The sequence below is a fragment of the Homalodisca vitripennis genome, chromosome 2, assembly GCF_021130785.1.
Source record: "Homalodisca vitripennis isolate AUS2020 chromosome 2, UT_GWSS_2.1, whole genome shotgun sequence".
In the NCBI taxonomy this organism is placed as follows: Eukaryota; Metazoa; Arthropoda; class Insecta; order Hemiptera; family Cicadellidae; genus Homalodisca; species Homalodisca vitripennis.
Window position 1 is genome coordinate 118,765,697 of NC_060208.1, and position 24,913 is coordinate 118,790,609.

Below are 24,913 nucleotides of genomic sequence, written 5' to 3' on the forward strand. Positions count from 1 at the left end.
GGCTGGCGGAAACTGAAGACATCCCATCTGACCCTGAATCAGAGGACGACGAAGATCAAGTATACCCGGATGTTGCTGAAGGAATATACACAGTTGCAGAAAATGGAATCTTAGAGGTAGATTATTTTGGACCTAGCCCAAACAGCTGAAGGTAATGAAATCCCGATTTTAATTATTAATGAAAATGACTTTCAAGATAATCATAGTGCAGAGGGGGTAGAGCCTGGCATTCCCGAAGGTAATGCAGTCTTGGACGTTCAAAATCAGCCTATGGACGTTCAATTTGATGAGGACTCTGAGCCTTTGGCTAACAGACTTACAAAGATAGTGTTACGTGGTATCAAAAAGTACTACTCACCCAATAAGTCGTATGATTTCAATGAACGCACAGGTCCCCTAATTGACGCTTCAACCCCAGTTTGATGTGTTTTCAGCTCTTTTTCCCGACGATCTAGTTGACAAACTTGTGTTTGAAACCAATGTTTACGCTACCCAAATAGGTGGGGGCGTTATCAGATTTCCAACAACAAGGAAAGAAATGAAAGTGTTTCTAGGCCTAAATATCCTAATGGGAATAAAAAACTTCCCTCCTACCGTGATTACTGGTCTTCAGAGGCAGATTTGAGAGATGACTACATATCTTCATACATGTCTGTGAACAGATTTGGCTGGCTTTTAACAAATTTACATATAAACAATAATAATGACATGCCCGAACGAGATTCCTCCTAATTATGACAAACTATATAAGATCAGGCCTCTCCTAAACAAGCTTCAAGAAACCTACAAAGCATGCTATGCTCCATCTCGATTTCAATCAAGTTGATGAGAGCATGATTTCCATTCAAAGGTCGGAGTGGAATCAAGCAATATATGCCAGATAAGCCAACCAAACGTGGGTACAAAGTTTGGGTGAGGGCTGATGAAAAAGGCTTTTATCAGCCAATTTCAAATCTACGAAGGTAAAAGGGCTGGAATAGTTGAAAAGAATCTTGGGGCAAAGGGTAGTAACAGAACTCACTGAAGAATTAGTAAATAAGAATTATGTAATATATTGTGACAATTTTTTTAGCTCAGTCAATCTAATGATTTACTTACAGAAAAACAATATTCAAGCTTGTGGTACAACAAGAGCTGACAGACAATTTTTTCCAAAAGAGTGTTTGCCTGAAGGGAAACATATGAATCAAGGAGAACATGACTTCATGTCAACTATGACTGGAATTGTAGCTGTCGAATGGAAAGACAAGAGAGGTATCTACTTTCTTTCTAATTACCACAATCCTAACGAAGTGACAACTGTAAACAGAAAACAGGCAAACGGTGAAATTGTAGCTGTTCCATGCCCTATATTAGTAAAGGACTACAATGCTCACATGGGCTATGTCGATAAGGCAGACATGTTGAAATCTACCTACTCAATAGATCGCAAGTCCAAAAAGTGGTGGCACAGAATCTTCTGGCACTTTCTGGACACAACCATAGTAAACTCTTTTATCATATTTTCAATGCTATCCCAGGGAAAACCACTGACACTAAAAGAGTTTTTAGGAGAAGCGTGTCAAAAGCCCTTCTGGGAGTACCTCGTGGAGAAACTAGAGGAAGACGAAGTTCTTCAACTCCAATCAACAACTACAAACCAAAGGTTCCACAAGAACTTCGTTTTACGGAAAATGCACACATGCCAGTAAGAGGAACGTCTCGACGTTGTGCTCAATGCTCCAGCAAAGAAGAAGTTCATCGGTCGAAATGGGTATGTGAAACGTGTGGTGTTGCCCTTTGTTTGAGTGAACTAAAAGATTGTTTCCGAGCCTATCACCGAAAGGAATAAATAAAAAGTGTCCACATATGAAGTAATAATAACATTATCAACACAATCAGTTTTTGGATTGTTAGAATAGTCATTTATTGATTGTATTAAATAAAAGTTGGTGGAGAAAATTTAATTTTAATTTGCATACACCCAAAGACCGTACTTGCATAGTGGTTATGCAGTGAAACCATCTCAAAAAATAAATATAAATTATGATTGACAAAATCTTAAAAATAAATTTACTGTACTTACAAAGGTTATTTCTATAGGGAAACAATATAAAATCACTAAAATATTCATTTTTTGTAAAACGTGCTTCAAAGGGTTAACGCACGAGATATCGTCTGCTTCTATATTTACATTTTGTTCTCTCTGGTCGCAAACCCGTCAGCCCACATATTGTAGATGAACAGATTGCGTAAGAGTCATAAACACAACCTCTGACATTGTCTATTAGGCGGGGCATCATCTCAGCCGACTAGACCTCATGTTAACAGTTGATTCTCTTCAGTATTTCAAAGGTTTTAAACAAGTAGGGGCGTTGTCTAGTTGCCAAATTTTATTCAATTAAATTTTTAGACTATAATGTGTTTGTCGCGGCTCAGCTTTTGCCGCCAATATGTTTGAAGCCCTATCGCGAGTATTCTTACCTAGTCGACTTGAAGTTTCTTGTTTTATTCAACGTTTAAATCATTTTACCTATGTTTTATTAAATCTTTAAACTACACAAAATAATCCGAACTCATTGCTATATATAGTGCATTACTGAATATTGTTAGGACCCTATGTATAGATACCTGATTGTGTACTAAATACCACCATCACAATTATTAATACCATCATAAACATTTAATATTGTATTTTGTAACCTTGCATTTTACAGGCCTTAATATCATCCTTTTTTAAGTTGAAATTTGTTGTTCTCATGTACAACTGTAAAATTACATTTATTAAGGAACTTGTTTATTATTACATCTATACCTTCCACTATTGATATATAGAAATATAATTATAAATACTAAAATATAATATTAAAGTACTTGTTACAGCTTGAAATTAAAGAATGTCTGCTAATGTCAAATTTATAAAGCAATAATTACAAAATGTCATATGATATATTTCGTCTTAATTTCGACATTTTTATTGGTTCCCATCAACTATGAGAACTAATAAATTAAATAATAATAATTTTAAACTCATTTAGAATTATTTCAAAAGTTACCTAGTTATATGGTATAATTCCGTTAAAAATGTCTTATTGAATTCTTTTGTTTAACAAATCAGTACTGTTAAGTACCTAAGTATTTTTAATCTTCAAACTACAATTTATATTAGTGTAGTAACCTTATATTAAGTTTAATACAATGAAAGGGCTGAAGTAAGTCATCATTAAGCGGCTCATCTGTGTTCGTGTAGGACCGCCCTGTAGTCTACTCTCAGTGTTAGAGTAACGTGGGGCAAGAGTGCGCACGGGGCAAAAGTTCGCATTGAGGGTATTTTAGTTTTAGAGATGAACAGTTGGTATCACTGACCGTCCATTTTATTCGTCTGCCTAGTAGTGTCAGTCACGTGAAGTTTCGTTGCTCTCTGCCTTTTACCTAGGATAATATGAGGTAAGTTTACTTTTAACCTATTTTGATATAAATATTGAGAATTGCAGAATCGTGTTTTCATATATCACATAGTAAATAAGGAAGTTGTGATAGGCATGGTTTTCAACGGCATTTCGTCTAGTTTTCAAAGATATGCTTGAATAGTTTGCAGTCTGCTCACCGACAGCAGCACCATGCAGGGAATGTAAAATGTACAATTGGGGTAAAAGTTCGCAATGCACAGTGGGGCAAAAGTCCGCGTGCGTACTCTTACCCCATGCATTTTACAACAATTATTTTAATGTTTTTAGTTCATTTTAAACAAATATAATGATGTTTTTACTTTAAAAACAGGTACAATAGTTCATATAAATTTTTCAGTGAAAAACTTTTATCAAATACTGGTGTATAAAAATAAGTACCTATTAAAAATAATCATTTCAGTTGTCGACCTAATATCATGGTTGGTTATAGTATTGTTAGCAATATTTTTTATTTATTTCACTAATACTTATGTTTCTCTTTTTTTAGGAATTATAAGAGAAAAACGGAAAGAAAACCATGCACTCCAGAAATGCTACAATCAGCCAAACAAATGCTCGAGGCTGGACAGTCAAAACGTAGTACAGCTCGTGATTTGGGAATAACGGAAGGAGCATTGAGAAAGAGACTAAAAATGGTAAAGCCATATCACGTTTAGTCTATGTTTAAAAACTGCTAATTAAGTATTTTAACGCTTAAAAAGGGAATCACTTAATTAGGGCAATAAAGGTCCTGAATTTTGCTGTTAACTTGATTTTGTTTTCAACTATTTTTTTTTTTTTTGTACTAAACAAATTCTAAGGTCTCGTGTGATGTTTCAGGGAGCTGGAGTTACCAAGCTCGGGCGGTTTGTCTCAGTATTCACAAGTGAAGAAGAAACACGACTGAAAGAACACGTCATCGATTTAGACTCCCATTTTTATGGTTTGACATTCAAGGATTTTCGAAAATTAGCTTTTGAATTTGCAGAAACTAATCAAGTTAGTAATCCCTTTGATAAAGACACTAAAATGGCTGGAAAAGAGTGGGGTGGTGTCAGTTCAAGGTAAAAAAGCTGTCGGAAAAGTTTCATCGGCAGAAAGGGGTCAGTTGACAACAGTAATTTGTGCAATGAGTGCGAGTGGTAATTTCATTCCACCTACTATCGTTTTTGCCAGGAAAAGACTGAAACAAGAATTGTTAAATGGTGCTCCTACAGAAGCTGTCATGTTTTGTTCAGATTCAGGCTATAGCAACTCAGAAATATTCCTAGAATGGCTAAAGCACTTTCAAACACACATTCATTCTTCTAAGGACAACCCGGTGCTCTTGGTAATGGATAACCATGGATCTCACATCAGCATTAACGCTGTAAACTTACTTATTGGAACTTCTAGTAATAAAGAGTTCTCTAAACCATAGAACAGATAAGACAACTTAGCCTTACTGGCACAGCTTTTTAATCCCTTGCGCAGTTAAATAAAACATTAACTGCAAAATCAGTTACCACTCAAAACATAAGAGGCTATACATCTTTTTAATCAGACTAAAATTCAGTTCATTATAAATGAAATACAAATTTGGTTTACTTTTACATCCATTGGAGTATCGTGCTCCTAAGTAGAAACTGTTATTTTATAGAAGTAGATTTTTTTTATTTTCTACAGCCCATAGAAAACACTAAAAATCTTACATTCGAAAATATAAAAGATATCTGAGTTGTTATGATAATCAATAAAATGTCTACTTCTAATACAGATTCAAAACAAAAATAAACTGACCAGAATCCAGCGGATTTAAACAGCAACATCTATCAAAATTGCATAACGCGTCAGACACCTTTAGCTTTGAGTTGCCAGTTAATTCTAAATAAACGTTAAACGTGTGAGTACATTAAAAGAAAGCGTGAAATCTGCCGATTATAATTAAATTACAATTTAAATTAAGATTGTTCGAAACATGACGTAATTAGCAGATGATGTTTAACGCGTCGCAAATTACGACTCTGCCAGTTCACAGCGGGAACAAATGCGTCATAAATTACGATTTTTCCAGTTCTAGGGTTAAGGTTCCTGCAATAATTTCTTTTTAGGCATTAAACAAATCATATCCCTTTTATATAGTTATATATTTTTCCTGAAGACAGAAAAAGAAATCTTTAATATCACATGGATAACAAACTACTGCTTTATCCGCCAATGTTAAATCATTAAATTTATTGTGTAGGGGAACATCTTCACAGAAGCTCTGTTGAAGAAATCTCTTGCGGTTTGCAAATTCATATTTAAGATCTGGAAAATACTAATAAATATCGAAACAGATTAAACTTTTATTTGAATTTAAATAAATTACTTAAGATAACTTATTATATATTAATATCCTTTTATTATTAACAAAATAATCTAAGCCTTTTTTAATTGACAATGATGGTTTAATTTCAATGCAATAAATGTATTGAAAACAATGTGACCTAATTTAAATATTAAATTAGAGAATACGACAGTCAAGCAAATATTTTCTTAGATTCATTTTACAGTTTATTTCTGTAGTATTTTGTTTTATAAGTAGCAAACTTACTCTTAAAAGTCATTACTAACGTTCTATCCATGTGGTTTACAATGTGGCAAATATTTATGGTACTGCCATACATTGAACTGTACACCCTGGAAAGGAAGGGTATAAATCAATCTACAAAGATTGATGTATTAATATTTTAAAACCACTTAGTCCCTAGCCAATCATGAGAGCCTTGGAGAACTGAATTAAATTACTTCTATAGAGAACAGTGCAAAGTTGTTGAGCAGAAAGTTATGTAGTATGCTCACACTGTTGAAGTATGTTCTCAACACAGCCCCGTGTTTGTAACGTGAAGCAGATTCAAGTCACTGCTTAGCATGTCTATTAGGCAGTCACACTCAAACATGTAATTCGATTCGTCTCCTATTCCATCTGCGTAGAATGTTGTGTAGTATGTTCACACTGTTGAAATGTATTCCCAACACAGCCCCCTGTGTTTGTAACGTGAAGCAGATTCATGTCACCGCTTAGCATGTCTATTAGGCAGACACACTCAAACATGTAATTCGATTCGTCTCCTATTCCATCTGCGTAGAATGTTGTGTAGTATGTTCACACTGTTGAAATGTATTCTCAACACAGCCCCCTGTGTTTGTAACGTGAAGCAGATTCATGTCACCGCTTAGCATGTCTATTAGGCAGTCACACTCAAACATGTAATTCGATTCGTCTCCTATTCCATCTGCGAAGAATGTTGTGTAGTATGTTCACACTGTTGAAATGTATTCTCAACACAGCCCCCTGTGTTTGTAACGTGAAGCAGATTCAAGTCACTGCTTAGCATGTCTATTAGGCAGTCACACTCAAACATGTAATTCGATTCGTCTCCTATTCCATCTGCGTAGAATGTTGTGTAGTATGTTCACGCTGTTGAAATGTATTCTCAACACAGCCCCCTGTGTTTGTAACGTGAAGCAGATTCAAGTCACTGCTTAGCATGTCTATTAGGCAGTCACACTCAAACATGTAATTCGATTCGTCTCCTATTCCATCTGCGTAGAATGTTGTGTAGTATGTTCACGCTGTTGAAATGTATTCTCAACACAGCCCCCTGTGTTTGTAACGTGAAGCAGATTCAAGTCACTGCTTAGCATGTCTATTAGGCAGTCACACTCAAACATGTAATTCGATTCGTCTCCTATTCCATCTGCGTAGAATGTTGTGTAGTATGTTCACACTGTTGAAATGTATTCTCAACACAGCCCCCTGTGTTTGTAACGTGAAGCAGATTCAAGTCACTGCTTAGCATGTCTATTAGGCAGACACACTCAAACATGTAATTCGATTCGTCTCCTATTCCATCTGCGTAGAATGTTGTGTAGTATGTTCACACTGTTGAAATGTATTCTCAACACAGCCCCCTGTGTTTGTAACGTGAAGCAGATTCAAGTCACTGCTTAGCATGTCTATTAGGCAGTCACACTCAAACATGTAATTCGATTCGTCTCCTATTCCATCTGCGTAGAATGTTGTGTAGTATGTTCACACTGTTGAAATGTATTCTCAACACAGCCCCCTGTGTTTGTAACGTGAAGCAGATTCATGTCACCGCTTAGCATGTCTATTAGGCAGTCACACTCAAACATGTAATTCGATTCGTCTCCTCTTCAATCTGCGATGCAAATTCATATCCCAGCAGTTATCGTCGATAAACCGTTTGCTTGTTTATCACTGTAATAACGTAAGCCATATCCGAACATTAATTCAGTGTTTATTAATAACTCAGGAAAGATATGTTCTAAGCGGTCTATTTTCCAAACTGACGAGCTAAAATAGTTATATCAAGCTCCTGCTAAAGAGAGTCTGGGGGATATCGGTAGTGCCTGCCTACTTTTCTTCATCTCGTTAACTTTGGTCAGATGGATGGTCAGTTGACTTACATGAACTTGCTATACGAGTACATTTGGTAACGCCAAAAAGATCCAGATGTGTCATACTAAACTCATTCAGTAGCCTACGAGAGACAAATTTTGTAAGGTCTAAACTTTCTGGGTGCCTCCTTGGAAATACTTTAGAGTATTCGCCCTTTTCATTTTCCAAGCTTCATCGACGGACTGAACCATATAGTGTACTATATCAGTCTCCAGTTTCACTAACTCACTAATTGCAGTGTATGTCCTCACTATCTTGATTATGCTTATTATGTTTTCTGCCCTGCAACCCCATTGTATTTAGGCTAAGCAGAAATAACGTAATGTCTTTTTGATAGAAGAATAAACCTGATATGTTGTCCATCCTTTAAGGCTAGGCTCTCCTAATCTGGTATGGTAAAATTCCGTTGTGGATAATAATTAGCTCTGTTTAGTGGAATTTTAATAACTTGTGCAGGCAATGGAGAAATGTACCAAGGACTTTCCTTATAGCTGGCATTGGTTTCATTAGTTGTCCTCATGCACAAAAATCAGGGTATACATGCACATCTTTGGTAAAAAAATAATATTATTTTCGGTTCAGTTTATAACATTGATACCGTTATTGTTATTGAATAAACGTTCTCACTGATTTATTTTAGTGATTATTTGAATCTCCAAAGTTGATGCCAGGATTACAATTAAATTAAAACTTACTTATCTCACCTATGTTAACCTGGCACCTGTGTGTTGTCCTTCCAGCCCACAGGGAAATCGAAAATAGAATTTCCTCCGAATCTACACATTCTTAAACAGAAGTTTTATTTGACATTATCTGTTGAATATGTATTTTTATTTTAAGGCATGCATGATTATCAATTTCACATTTAAATTTTTGTATATTGTTAATTAGCGACTGATAAGTCTTGCAAACTATGGGCACAGAAGCAAAATCAAAAGACCAGGATATTGTAAGTACTGTGAGATCTCCCCAATTAAAAAGGTGGCATTAGTCGAGCGATCTATGATACAAAAAGTAATTCGTCTCATCTATTTCCATCCTGCCTCTCTTCCCAACCAAGAGACTCAGAACCGCCTGTAGTGGTAGCCATCTAGATTGTAGCCTCATAAAAGCAATGTTAAACCTTATGCACTGTTACGGCCTTCGTATTTGGCCGTAGAATTAAGGAAGATGTTTAATTTAAAACGATTAAATTAATATGCGTCCAAAAGCCCTCTTTCAGTGTCCTTTGAATGGAAACTTCTTTCCTTCTAACAATAGAAACGAAAATTTACGGGCTAACTAGACATGATGTTCGGCGTCTAGTTTTTCAACTTTGGAAGAAAAATGGAATAAAACATCCTTTTGGTGGTGATGGTGTTGCAGGCGTGCTTGGTTTGACTATTAGGCTACATGAATTGCTATAAAAGCGTTCTCTCTATCCTAAAACCCTATTTCCTTTTCCCGAGCCAATGGGTTTAATAAGGAGTCAGTGAATGGTTTCTTTGATTTTATGGAGGCAGAACTAGAGAAACTTCCGTATCCACCAGATTGCATATTTAATGTAGAAAGTGGCATTTCTGTTATTCAAAGTAAAGTGCCACATTTAGAGATCCCAAAGGAAAAACGCCAAGTCGGAGCCTTAAGTTCTACAGAGAAAGGGTCTCTCATCACTACTGTGTGTTAAATGGGCGCAGGAGGAACGTTTGTACATCCAATTATTTTTTTCCCTACAAGGAATATGATTGAACCTTGATGAGGGGAGCCTATATTGTTGCCATCGGCAGATGCCACCCTTCAGGCTGGATCTCGAGAACCCTGTTTACAGAGTGGTTCGTCCATTTTATTGAGGCATCCAAACTTACAGTAGAATATCCGATTTTCCTAATTTTTGATGGGTATAATAATCACACGAAAAACATTGACATTGTGAACCTTGCTCGCACAAATCATGTTTCTATTATCAGCCTACCCTCCTATATAGCACATAAACTTCAACTTTTGGACAAGACATTAATGTCACCGTTTAAATCCAAACAGTGAGGAGTAGTAACATTGGATTCTTATAAATACTTCAATATATTCTTTTGTAAATAACTTTCTGAAGCAACTTATGTAAATTGACTAAAGAAGGCTAATTGAGCTGTAGTTTGGGGAATCTTTAGGTTTGCTGGGCTTTTGGAGGACGGTAATTTCAGCATGCTTCCAAACCTTGGGAAAATACCACAGTGTCAGATTTACACGTATTAAAAATTGATACCAGTATTGAGATTGGTTTGCGAACACACATACAAAAACAATTTTACGTAACCTGGTGGTTAGATCAGTTTACTACGATCACTCATCAGTTTGGAATGTTTACAAGATCAATTTTTTTTAATTTTACTCTATGGCCACAATACGAGGCGATCATGAAGTAAGGGCCGTTTGCTTATATTTAAATATAAACAAATTGGAACACAGTTTTACTCCTGCAGCGCCATCTAATGATTCATTGTGAAGCAAAGCAGCATGTGTTTTGTTTCAGTCGTTTGCTTGTCCGTGCATGCAAACAATGTCCGTGACATTCGTTGATCCCGCCAGCAGTGAAGTGCGTTTTGTGACACGATTCCTGTGTGCAAAAGGATTGTAGCTGCTGAAACTCATCGGGAGTTATAGCTATTTTATTGAACTACAGCTGTTATTGAAGAAAAGTTTAGACAATGGTGCCACGATTTAAAAATGGAGAAACAAATGACCGTGACGAATAGCGGAGTGGCAGTCCGAGTATCCTGACCGATGAAATTTTTTCTCAAGTGGACCAAAAACTGCTATCTGATTGACGATTAATGGCTGAACACTTTCCTCAACTTGTACGCACTACTTTCTACAAAATTATTACAGAACACTTAGGGGTACACAAATATTGTGTGCAAGGTTAATACCGGAAATGCTGAACGATCACCACAAAGATCAAAGAATGTCCAGCGGACGACTTTCTCGCATAGTTACCAAAGAAGAAACGTGGAAAACCTACATAAATCCAAAAACAAAACAGCAACCGTTGCAGTGGCGACATTCGTATTCACTAAAACATAAAACGTTTAGCCAAATACCGTACACAGATCGAAAGTTAATTGCTACCATTTTTTCAACAGAAAGGGCTTTTTTGTAGATTTTATGGAACGTACAATAATGATAATTACAGCTGGTTTGTACTGCGAAATGCTCAACAAACTGAGACCTGCGATCCAGAATATATTACACGGAAACTGCCATCTTACGAAATCCTCCTTCGCGATAACGCGCGTCCTCACACTGCTGCCAAAACCAAGGAGAATATTCAAGATTTTAGTTGGGATCTCTCTGAACACCCCACCTTTAAGTCCTGACCTTGCACCAAGCGACTACTTCCTCTTTTTGCACTTGAAACGTTTGCTCGGTGGACAACGTTTTACAACCAAAGAGAAACTGAAGAACGGTGTCGTCAATTGGTTCAACTCTCAGGCTGCAAGCTTGTATGCAATGGGATTAAAGAAAATGGTGCAGCGCTATAAACAATCTTTACAAATGAACGGAGATTGTGTAGAGAATAGAAGTAGGTTTGTAGCTAACTAAATGTTCCAATAAAATGTTTCTTATGTGTTTGTTTTTTTCCTAAGAACAAATGGCCCTTACTTTATGAATATACTACGTAGCATATTAATAGTTTTTATTTATCAAGTAGGTGGCTTTGAATGCTATCAAAAACTTAAGGTGCACTATTTATTGGACACTTTAATGTTCAATAAATAAATACGTAAAGTAATTTTGATTTCGTTTAAACCAACTGGGATTAAACCTTTAGGGATTGCTGTAGCAGGTTACTAAATCTTTCACTTTACACATTTTTCTTGTAAGTTCAGTATATTATCATTATTAAAGGTTAACACAAATTTCACTGCAAAATAGATGGCTTATATTTCTGTGGTGTGAATTTATTTCTAGTCATTTAGTTTAAATTTTTGTGATATTTAAATAACGAATATAAAAAGCTGTTCCTTCTCTATTTTCATGTTCCTAACCATCAAAATATACCACCAGAAAGCCTCGATAGGTTGATTCCAAACGTCCATTATGTATTGCTAAAATAAATTATTAACATAAGTCATTTTGCTTATATTCTCCAAAATCAACATCAATCTTAAACACTAAATCTGGATTACTCAATATCAATAATAAATTAAGATTCCGATTATTCGGGAACTTTTGTTTTTTAGAAGCTTATAGTGTAGCAGAGATCGAAAACTTGAATCTGTTTTAATGTATTTATGTACAATAGAGTTTCTTTTTTGTCCGTCAATAAATTTGAAATACGTATATAGTAGATTAAGGTAGGTCATGGTATGATATCCTGAATGTTCCTAATGTCAGTCTATCTTGTATATTTTTCTTTCTGCAACAGTATCATACCTCGTATTTAGTGGTAAAATAAAGCTTCTGTTTTTAAAGATAAGGTATATACAATTTTAAACGCTTGCAGAAAAATTTAATCGTAGCAATTTTCAGAAATATGGCTAAATAAAGAACTGCAATAGTCCAGTTCCGCAATTGTTCAACTTTTATACGATTTAAGTAGGAAATCAGGGTTACAGTCTTGTGTCACTCCCAAGAGTTCGATGGAATTATTTCTTAGCAATCGAGTTTAAGTTCCCTGTTCTGCTGATTCTTTCCCTTGAGAATACAATACTATGAATATAGAGAGAGAAAACCAAGTATATTATGACCCTTTTTAACAGTTTTAATTTGGTGCATTATATTCTTTTTTTCTTGTTATTCTATAGAAATATAATTTTTTTAACAGGAAAGTAGAACAATATGCTTTCATGTCATCAAGAGAGGGTACCACAAAAAGGCAGTAAGTTTAAATTAAGTCTAAGTAGGCAACAAATTTTAACCTGGAGTTTCTACTTTATTTTTTCTCATTTTACCCTGTAATCTGGCGCGATAGTGATTCTTCAATACTTGCAATATAGTTTAATAATTAAAAGAAAACCTTATTTTGTTGAAAGTAGTAGAAATACTGAAGATCATCCAAGAACTTGTTTACATTAACATTATTGACTGAGCCATATTTTTTAAATTTTTTTAGTCTATTTATAGGAAGAAGTGTCGTCCAAATATCGGAAACATTATAATATGAATACTGGAAGACCGCGCGATTTAATGTTTACCTTTTTATTGCAATTCTTTGTCTAAATAGTGACTATATGTTCTGGAATTTTTATTCTCTACCTCCAATTATTTGATTTATTACTGGTATTATCTAGAGGAATAGTATTCATTGGTCGCCCGAAGATTGTTTAGTAAATTTGACACATACAACATAAACAAATGTTATAGGCATTGGGAAATTGTAACAAGGTGAACGACATAAAAGGTCATTCGGGCAATTGTAGTATTTACAATAATAAAAATACATTATCTCCGAAAATAAAAACGTCGTGCCTCTGAAATTTGTCCAAAAAATTATTTAAAAAATTGTAATTAATTATTTTAATAAAAAAAATAGTACTTATAAAATATGTATGATTCTGCACAAAAAAATTATAATACGTTGCCAGTTTATGTAGCACTGCTGTACCGTAGTTGGAATGGTCTATACTATGGAAAGCTTAGAGATACAGTAATTTCATTATAGTGTGATTTAAATTCTCGCTCAATATTTATATACTCACTATACACGCAATACTAGTGAATCTATAATGAAAAAATAAGTGAGTTCTAAAGGAGACTGAATAAAGAAGAACAAATATTTAGTACCCCTTATTATATCATAGTCAACATAATAATTTCAACACGTTAAAATGATGCAGTACAAAGTAACTATAAGAAAAAAAAACAACGAAGTTGCATGGTTTTAAATTTAAGCTATATTGGCAAATAAAAAAAATAAGAAGACTAAACAAAACAAAGCCAGCATTGTACACCAACTTCAACGTGCTAACCTAGTCTATCTAGTAGTAGTACACACACGGTTACTTAGTGCGTTGAGTACAAAATATACAAATATTAGTTCTGTCCAACTTTGTCGACACGTCATAGCCATTGTTATAAAAAGTTACTCTTTTTCCTTATTTAAAGCTTTAAAGTGGGATATTTGTCAAGTAAGCCATACAGTATAATTTTTATTCTTAACCATGGATGATGAAGCTGAAACTTACAAGCTTTGGAGAATAAGGAAAACAGTAATGCAGGTAACATACATTATGGATAGTGTTTTAGCTTAGCAGTGACTGTGAAACACGTTTTCATAGCACTGAAATACCACATTATTATTTGTTGTTATTTGATAATTCTATATAACATATTATCCAACTTTGATATGTACAAATCGTACACAATAAGTTTTAATAAAATACAGAAACAAAAACATAAATTTAATACTAACCTTACAAAACCAACTATGGCCTTTAAAACTTAGAGGCAAGACTTTACTAAGCGGCCTACTCTTGTTATTCGGTTTTTTGTCGAATTGTTCGATATATCATCCAACTTCGATATGAAAAAATCGTACACAATAAGAGTTATAATAAATTACTGTAACAGTACTGTAAAGGCCTAGACTTACAGATCAAAGAAACCTTACAATATTTATAACTTGCTCAGCTTGATAGCAATGAGTAACAGCTTTCGTGAAATGGCTGTAACGTACATGTTGAAGTCACTTAAACTAATCTCGTCACTTGTGAGAAATATCTCACATATTTTCCTCATATTCATCACCATTTTCAGTCTCAAAATATTAGTTACTTCTTGATGTCCATTGTTTACATTAAAACTGCTATAAGTAATATGGTGAAATCATATGCTAAGTCAAATAAGTTTTAATATTGAATTATGCCTTCGGATAAAAACATTGAACAATTTGTTAAAACAACCGAATAACGAGTGTAGGCCGCTTATTAAAGTCTGTCCGACTTAGATATCAAAGAAACCTTACAGTATTAGTAACTTGCCCAGCTAGATATAAATGAGTAACCGCTTTTATGAAATGGAGTCGAAAGAATTCTCCTCATGGGTTACCAGGAGCCAAACCCACATGTTGAAGCCACTTAAACAAATCTCGTCATTTGTGAGAAACTTCTCACATATTTTCCTCATTCATCGCCATTTTCGAAGTCTCAAAATATTAACTTAGTTACTTCTTGCTGTGAAATCATATGTTAAGCTAAATAAATCGTAATATCGAATCATTCCTTTGGATAAAAACATCGAACCATTCGTTAAAAACAACCCAATACCAAGTGTAGGCCGCTTATTAAAGTCTACCGCTGGGAATTTTAATTTTATGTTTGGTAATTTAGATTTTGTATTTTTTCTTGTTTTTCATCTTGTTGGCTACATTTTCTAATTCCAAGGTGAAGTTTTTTCATCATTGTTTCCTTAGCCTTTTTCGGCCTTCTTGCAAAAGTTACACTATTTCTTGGGGGCATCAGAGTTCATTCAGGTAAATGTGAAATAACGGCGAGTCACATATCTTGTTGTGACCGTGATTCAACCTCACATTGGTTGCTGCTGACATCAGCTGTTATGTCATCTTTTGATACGAAAAATATCAATAATGCTGAGATCAGGGTGATGTAACCCAAATGAAAGGCATTTTTGTTCATTTAGACCTTCTGAGAATAAAATTTCTGATCGTCCTAACACAAGTGCCTCCAGCCATAAGCACGGGGAAGGACCGAACGTGCTGTTCTGCATTATGGCGATAAATGAAAAACATCCCTTGATGTAGTACTTATCACTAAAAGATCAAATTCTAGAGGATCTGATCATGAATGCCTCCGGCTATTAATGATTGCTAGGAATCTCAACTTGACAAAGCAAACAAATATTGTAAATTCACCTTAAAACCACAACTTTTATTATCATGCAAGAAAAGTAGCTCTTAATGTTGAAAAATTCATAAGTTGTCATTTTCATCCCCTAAAATCTTAGGCTATATTTTGTTTAGGAGCACGATTGCAATAGGCTAATAATGTGATCTCTTTACTGGTGTGAATAAAAGTAAATTCAAAAATAATACAAACAAATTTTACAAATCTTTCTACAACAAATAAATAGGTTAGTGTTAAACAAACATAAGTTTAAGAAATAAATAAAATTAAAGTAACTATTAAACTTCCTCATTTCGTATAAACGTGCAATCTACTTACAAACTTCTGATCACGTAAAATATCTTTCCTCATTTTAAAAATAGCCTAACACATGATTACACGATGAACTCATTGATACTCTAACTCCGATAAAACATGATGATCAAAATAAAAAGGAATACATTAATTTCCTAATATTTTAACTACTCACGTAATTCACACATAAACAATTTTCAAAACTTATTAGAGTTAACGCGTCGCAGTAGAGTAATGAACACCTTGGTTACCCAGAAGGCAGTGAAACCTACTGCATGGGATGGATTTTTTGTGCTGTACTAAGTGTTGTTCTGACCACAGAACACTCAGGTAAGCTATCAAGGTATTGATAACACTGAAAATGATAGATTAAAATAGGCATAGTACATAAATATGTACAAAATAACATTTTCATTTCAATTTTAAAATAACATAGTTTTTTGTGATTTGCACTCCATAAAACTCATAGGTAGTTGTTCAGGAGGACAGGCAGAATATGTAAATAACATTGAAATTTTGATTGGAAACTCCGGCCTTTAACTTCACTAATACCTTGATTTATTTTTGGGATTTCCTGATTGGTTACATTTTCTTGCATAGGCTATTTAATTTCAAGTGGAAGTCGTTGTTCTTTCTTTTTTGTGTGTATTTTCTTGACATATAGCTTTTAATATCCTTTCTTTATAAGCATGACTGTTTCCTTGATTACTGTACAGAACTTTTCATCTAGCAATATTATTCAATTGAGGTTCCCAAAAGGTGTTTACAATGTTTTTTACATGCTAAATGTCATTAATCCTTACCCTCAGTCTAGCCAAATTGGTGTAAACCTTGAGTTTTTGGAAAGTTTTTTCTTATACATCTTGTTTCTGTCAGGTGGAGAACAAGAAGTGTTAATGATGTCATAAGATCGGTTAAGGAGTGGCCGTTTTGTTCTCCATAATAGTTAAATGTGAATTGTAGTTTTAAACAAATAATCCTCCATTGTAATGGTTTATTTCGTACTTAGGTCAATAGTCAGATTTAGCCTAAATGATAACACTCATTTATTATTAATATACTGTAGGCTGTGTTGCAATATTTTACAAAAAAAAAGTGTCATTATGATAGACAAACAGTCGCTAACTCTAGAGCAAATGAAAGAGGGTTTAAAGATGGCACAAGTGCACTTGTTAACTACCCAAGCAAGATAGCTTGGATTTTGTATTAGCATTCACATTAATTATTTTCATGTTATTTGTCGAGTTGTATTTTATTAAAATAATCTTATTATTATGATAGTGCCTAACTGTATAATAATAATAAATTGTTCTTAATTAATTAAATCATTTATGTAATTATTAAATTAATAGTTACAATATTTTGTGTTTTCATTAATATACACTAGTTTCTGATGTAAGAAAATTATTTGCTAAATTAGTTAAAACTTCAAATGCTGTAGAATTTTAATTTGTGGGTATTTTCAGGAGTCAGGTAGAAGTTTTGCAGATATGAAGCCATTAATCAAATGACAAATTAAATTTTAAATACTTGTTAATTTCTCAACTTATACGGAATAACGTTCAAACTTGACGAGGAGCTCTTCAGAAATGTGAAGACTGCTTTAAATTAGAATGTCTTATTTGATTAAACTTATTTTACGTTTCCATAGTGAACTTAATGTGCCATTTTGCAGAACTAACTGATTTGTACTTATGTTTGTGTTATAGCTTTGTCATGACAGAGGCTACCTCGTAACTCAGGATGAGTTGGACCAAACCTTGGACCAGTTCAAAGAACAATTTGGAGATAAACCAAGGTCAGTAGCAAAGAAGTTGAGTAATAGGTATAAATTCATTTTGTGCCCTTTCACTAATTTATAGGCTATAACAATTTAGATTTATGTTTTTTAACAATTTAATAACATCAACAGTGTAGCCTATCTTTTTAATATTTTTTATTTTGATGATTACACTTAATGTGTCATGAATATAATCACTAGATTCTCATTTTATTTTCGTTAAACGTTTGGGTTATGTGGTACTACTATATACGGGATGATGTTAAAAGTACGTAAGTACCAGTAATGGTGCCAGGAATTATAACTATTTGATATATTGCACAGTTATTTTGGATGTCTAACTGAAAAGAATCATTCAACAAGTTTTGTACAATCATTTATGTGAGTTTTGTGTTTATTTTCCCTGTAATTTGTGAATTTGTCATTGGTCTTCTGACATATTTGTTATTCTATTTACAATTCTTGTATTAAATTTGTGTATTATCGTAAAAACATGTTACTATACAGTACAAAATAGTTAATGTATTTATTCATGTCTTTTAAAATTAGATTTTTTTCAATGTAATAGATCAAACATACAATAACAAGTAAAAATCTTTTTTATACCAACGAGGTAATTATAATGTAATCATTGATCATGTTTGTTTTCTCTATATAAAATATATTAACGAATGTATATTTTTTATATTTGCATTACTTTTTTCCATGGTATAGTTTTCACAAATGTTGAAAAATATTGTGTAGCATACACCAAAATTTAGCTCAGATGTAACATTTATTTTAATAGTTTTTCAAACATAAAATGAAAAAATTAGAAAATACATGCTCATGTCATTATTATTTTACATTATTACAAAAAATGTAATTATTGTAAACATTGACTGTATGATAATTTCCCCAATTACTTCCAAATCTACTAAATACAAGTTTACACTTTATGTGTACATATTGTATGAGCTTAAGAAAAGGGTAAGTCATTGTGAAGGTTAAACCAAATAGAATGTCTTGCTTTTGTTTTAGTATTTCATGTAGACCCTTTATAAGTTATTCTACATTATGTTTTAGTGAAAAACGCCCAGCAAGAAGTGACTTGATCGTCTTAGTAGCACATAATGATGATCCAACAGGTTAGTCTGAACTTATATAAAAAAATCAGGTAAACTAGTTAGAAATAACAGTAGAAATAAATTTTATTTTCAGAAAGAGAAACATTTAAAGAATGAAACAAGACGGTATAGTTAATTACAAATCACTAATGCATCTGTGTCATCACAGGCATGATGCTATTAATGTAACTGAGAAAAATCTTAATAATAATTAAATATCTTCATGCATCAAAACACAATCTTAAACCTATAGTTATTGCAAGTACATGTTGTGTGAAATTTATAAACAACTAAGTATTTATATTTTCTTTCCAAAAATAGTACAAATGCGCAAGAGAATTAAAGTTTCTGACAGTGCCCTGGAGCCATACAGTTCAATCAGAATTTAAATCTATGAAAAATAATAGAAGATATACATCACAAATAATAACATTTTTGATTATACATGTTTGCAAAAGTTTTAAAATGTGTACGTCAGGTTCATCAGTATTTTATTGAGACATAATTAATGATTTTTGTGTTCCTTATTTTCTTTTAAACAAAATATTATTTTCGTAAGATTTTCATATTTATCACATTGTGTTAAACATGTTTAATCTAATGAAATAATTTTTACTGTGAATCCCTGCCAGCTTTACAGATCGGTTTCAATTCAACTTCGGTGTTGTGCTCAGAAAGTTGTGATTTCATGCCATTTAAGGATATTGCAATGATTTTACAAATTATTATATTATTTATCTTTTTTGTCACTCCATCCCTGTTCTACAGCTAAAGTATATCTTGTCCAACAACTTCATATCTTATATATTATAGATTTATAGAATTCTATATTTTCTTTCAATCTAAAAGTCTCCTATGGATTCTTTTGATAGTTTTTAAATATTGTCAAGTTATAAAAATAGATTTGTTGAAAATTTTAACCTTTGGTCATTTAGCACAACTGAAAATCTATACCTTTCTTGGGAAAAATTCCTCTATTTACTTCAACCAAAAAATAGTCTGTGCTGTTACGCAATGCAAACTGGTCTTGCCTCCTATAAGTACCACAAGAAAAAGCCTTAAAATTGCCATTGTTAAGATTATTCTGTGACCACATAATATGTCTCTCATTACCAATCCACTGACTTAATCTAAAGCACTTATTACTTGCAGGCTATAGAGGCCAGAGCACCATCTTGCTACAAAAACACTTGTCAAAACGTACAACTACAACATATCCAAAGGAACTGCACCTGTTGTTATACCTTTGGCAAAGTAAAACCATGCATAAAGTACATTTGCCACATGTTCATTTTAGGCAAATTTTGCACATACTCATCACTTCATTAGGATTCTTAATCATAATAGCACTTTTCTCCATTTATATTAATGAATTTTATTATGTAACAAATTCATTTTTAAACTTAACCCTCTCCTGTTTGAATTACTGTGGCACGCTTCTGATGCTACTGGGCTGATTAAATGAGCCGCTTCGTCGCTGGAGAACACACTTGTGTTTTTATTATTTTAACAACTCTAGTCAAACAAAACTGTTGTGTATTATATATCTTTATAATGTTATTAAATTCTCTTTAATACAGTGGTGTTTGATACATTATTAAGTTTATACGGTAAAATAAATCAATATGAATACTCATTTGTACAAAAAAGTGTTTGTACTGTTATATTAAAATATGATTACATGTCTTGTACAAGGAACTGTAAAAACAACATATCAGTATGTCAGTAAAACAGTAACTGCAGGAAATTACAAATAAGTGTAATGAATGAATGAATGAATGAATGAATGAAATAGTGTTTTTATTTTTGACCAAAATATAATACAATACATACAATAAAAAAAACACTACATCTACAATGGCTTGAATGCCGTCTGTAGTGGTTAGCAGGAATGATAACTGTACTAATCTAAGAATAACAAAAGTCAAGTTAAATGGCAATAATAATTTAAAATTATAAATCAACACACTGGGACACTTTTCCAAAAACTGAATAAGGCTAACTTAAAATTATTTAATTTCTCAATTTTAAACTAATCACAACTTTTTTCAGTAGAACAGCACACACGCACACACACATACACGCATACACATTTTATACACATATAACACCTTAAACCCAGAAAAATTAAAACAAAATTACATTATAAATGGAAGAAAAAACAAGGTGATGACTGAAATATACAAATGTTGTAATTAAAATATTTTCCCCTTTTTCCTACCTTAAATTCGACCCTAAAAATTGAATTCCTGGATTAATTGCCATCTACACTTCCACGCGGTGCTCATGAAACCCCCCAAAACCCGCCAATTCCTACCGTTTAAATAATGTATATATTCATTTTTGTTTAATGTTGATTTACCAAAATAGTATTTTCTTATTTCCCTCAAAATTGGACACACTGATACGAAATGAAAGACGGATTCAGCTTCATTTAAATTGCACAAAGAGCAGTTATAATTAAATTCTGGTAACCATGGTTTGTAATTTAAGTCAACCAGTTCTGACCTGGCTTTGATAGCCCACGATATTGTAGGGATATCATAACGATCAGTAAAACACTCCTGTCACCGAGGGTCAGGTCCAAGGTTAAATACTGTGAGCGGTTGACCACGGTGCGGGCCCTGCCTTCGCACTCTGCCTGCCACCGAGCGCTCATTCCAGATACCACCTCTATCAGCTGGTTGCGTAGATTGCCCAAGTTATCGGTCGAGAAATCCACCTCCACTCCACACTTTTCACCCAACAATTTCCATTGTTTACACCAATAGATGTTTTTCAAAATTATTTGCTGGGCTAAAATGTAGGGCAAACGGTGGTGTTCTAAATTTAAAATTTTACAAATATAACCAGAGCTAATTTTTTTAGTGTATGTAACAATCTTTTCAAAATTTGTTTCTAAATATAAAACATAGTTAGGCGTATTATAAGGTAGACGTAACATTTTTTTAATAAATGTTCTCTGAACTGATTCTATTGCATCATATTCTGTGAAGCCCCATACCTGAGCACTGTAGCAAATAATGGATCTAATAATAGAATTGAAGCAGATAATCTTTGCACTCAGAGGAGCTTTATTAGAAAGAATCAAATTTCGCCAAATTGAATTGATTGCAAATTTAGCCATGGTCAATTTTTCTTGAAAATGCCGTCCCCAAGATAAGGAGCTTGTAAAAAGCATACCCAAGTACTTGTACTTATCGACGACTTTAATTCGTTCTTCTTTTAAAGTCCAATTGTCGTTAGATTTTAGTTTTCCGCCATTTCTAAAAACCAATATGTTAGATTTAGCTAAATTTATTTTCAAATTCCAAGCTTCGCAATAATGTTCTAGTTTATTAATCATATGCTGTAGACCTGCAGCAGAAGGCGACATGAGAACAATGTCATCAGCGTACATGAGTGTATTTACCCGTGTACTCCCAAAACTACATCCTCCCTCCACCGCTTCGGGCAAATCATTCACAAATAGCGAAAACATTAAGGGACTCAGAATACAGCCTTGCCTTAAGCCTATTTTGGTATCAAAACTCTCAGTTATATCTCCTTTGCACCATACATTCGCACTTGTACCATCATAATAATTAGTTAGAACATTTAACAGTTTCGTTGAAATACCCATATTCGATAGTTTAAATTGCAACGCTTTCCTGTCAATGACGTCAAAAGCCGAAGAAAAGTCAATAAAGAAGCAGTATAATTTTCCTTTTTTGTTTGATAGCTGGAGTTTAATAATGTTCGAAAGGTTAAATACATTATCAATTGTAGAGTATCCTTTTCTGAACCCCGCCTGATATTCAGTTAGCATTTTCTTTTCATTCACCCGATTGTAGAGCCTATTATTCAACATACTGGTAAATAGTTTACAAATACAATCAATAAAAGACAATCCCCTGTAGTTGTTACTGTCATTTACATCGCCCTTTTTGTACAAAGGAAAAACAATAGACTTCTTAAAACTATCGGGTACTACACCCGTATTAAAAATATTATTATAAATTTCCAAAGGTTTATTTTTCAGACTGATATGGAAGTTCTTAAAAAACTCATATGGCACTCTGTCTAATCCAGGCGCCTTATTATTTTGAGCCTTTTTCAGAACTATTTCCAGCTCATGCAATGAAAAATTACAATTGAGAAACTCGTCGGCAATATATGGGCTAGCATAGCTGACGCTTGCAGCTAACAGAGGCGGATTAAGGAGTCTTCTGAAGTGTCCGAGCCACTCGTTAGGGGACAAATTTCCGATTATCTATCCACGACCAAACGACCAAAGCCTGCCGACCACGTTGTCTGACCGCACGCACAACTAACTGATAAAAGCGAGTTTTGGCTGTTGTTCGGCACTAATTGCTGCTGCGGTAAACAACAGATAACATTAATAGCTGATTCTGAAAAGATAATTATACAAGGATTCTTATTAAATTGATTATTGATTATTGATTATTAACAATTTGAAAAAATTGTTCTTGCTGGAGATTTTAATGTGGATGTTTTAGTAAAAAACCACACTTATACTAGATTTGTAAATGTTTTATCTGGTTATGGTATGAGGTATATGGTAAATTTCCCTACTCGAGTAACAGAACATTCAAAAACAGCAATTGATAACTTCATCACCAATATAGAACCCAATAGTTTAAATGTAATTGGGGCAATCACTCATATTTCTGATCATGATGGCCAAATAATGGAATTGTTAAATTTAGAATAAAAAAATATTACTCTAGTTAGAAAAAAAGTAAGAAAATTTGATAAAAGTAACATAGACATATTTCACAAACAATTAAGCTTAGAACATTGGTTAGATGTCTCTCAATCTACCATTCCCCTCAAATATGATAGTTTTTACAATATATTTAAGTATTACTTTGATGTTAATTTTCCAAAATTATATATTACAGAAAAGTTGGATAGTAGAAATAAATGGATTAATGAGGAGTTAAAACTAAAGCAAACTGAAATAACTTATTTGGAGTCTCAATTTAGAATATGTAAAGATAACGAATTAAAATTATTAATCAAAAGTAAAAAGCAAGATCTACGAAATAATGTAATTAGTAATAAACAGTTATACTTTGAGGAAAAAATTATGAATTCAAAAAATAAGATTAAAACTACATGGAACTTAGTAAATTTAGAAACTGGAAAACTGTCAAAAACCTACACAAACACTAAATTATTTCATCTGGGCCACTACATAACTGATCCATCTGTTATATGTGAAACATTTAATGAATTCTTTGTGAATGCAGTATGGAAGTTCTTAAACTCCATACTTACTTTTCAAAGTAAGTCTATGCTATTTGAAAGGTCTACCTGGAGTTGTATGGGGCAATGATAATAAAGTTTGCCTTTATGCAGATGACACAAACATAATTGTAATCTAGTAATCCCAAACATTGAGCACTCGGCAAAAGCTACTTTATTAAATGTTAGTCAAGTCAACACAAAATTTCAATTCAAAATGGTAACAGAAAATGAAATTGCAAAAATAATAACATCCTTCGATAATAAGTACTCTTCAGGATACGATGACATTCCTATTACAATTATAAAGGCAGCTTTGCCTTTTATTTGTATTCCGTTAACTCATGTAATCAATCATTCCCTAATCTCAGGTATATTTCCAGATAAATTTAAAATAGCCCAAGTTATACCTATATTTAAAAAGGGTAATTTAGAGGATGTGAAATGCTATAGACCAGTATCGGTATTTCCAGTATTCTCAAAAATTTTAGAAAAAGTAGTATATAGTCAATTCTCTAATTATCTCGAAACTAATGAGCTATTAGATAAACAACAACATGGCTTTAGGTCCAGTAAGTCTACTACAACGGCAGGAGTTGAGTTTATTGAATCAATAATTGAATCTGTTGATAGAGGGCAAAAAATAATTGGCATTTTTCTGGATTTGTCAAGGGCCTTCGATAGTGTTGAACACAGTAAGTTACTGAATGTACTTTATACTCTTGGAGTGAAAAGTACAGAATTGACATGGTTTAAATCATACCTGTCAG

General features: G+C 33.3%; 1 protein-coding gene across 3 annotated transcripts in view; it reads left to right on the top strand.

Moving 5' to 3' along the window:
• Nucleotides 1–13,703: 13,703 nt before the first annotated feature.
• Nucleotides 13,704–24,913, top strand: part of LOC124354652 (DNA-directed RNA polymerases I, II, and III subunit RPABC1) — a 52,372-nt gene continuing 41,162 nt past the window's right edge. The window contains exons 1-3 of one of the 3 annotated variants that reach the window (XM_046805278.1): nucleotides 13,704–14,069; nucleotides 17,717–17,805; nucleotides 18,853–18,914. In XM_046805278.1, coding sequence (XP_046661234.1) covers nucleotides 14,013–14,069; nucleotides 17,717–17,805; nucleotides 18,853–18,914 — 208 coding nt within the window. In that variant the 5' untranslated portion in view covers nucleotides 13,704–14,012. The remainder of the gene's footprint in view (nucleotides 14,070–17,716; nucleotides 17,806–18,852; nucleotides 18,915–24,913) is intronic. The other 2 variants (XM_046805276.1, XM_046805277.1) reach the window with 2 other exon arrangements.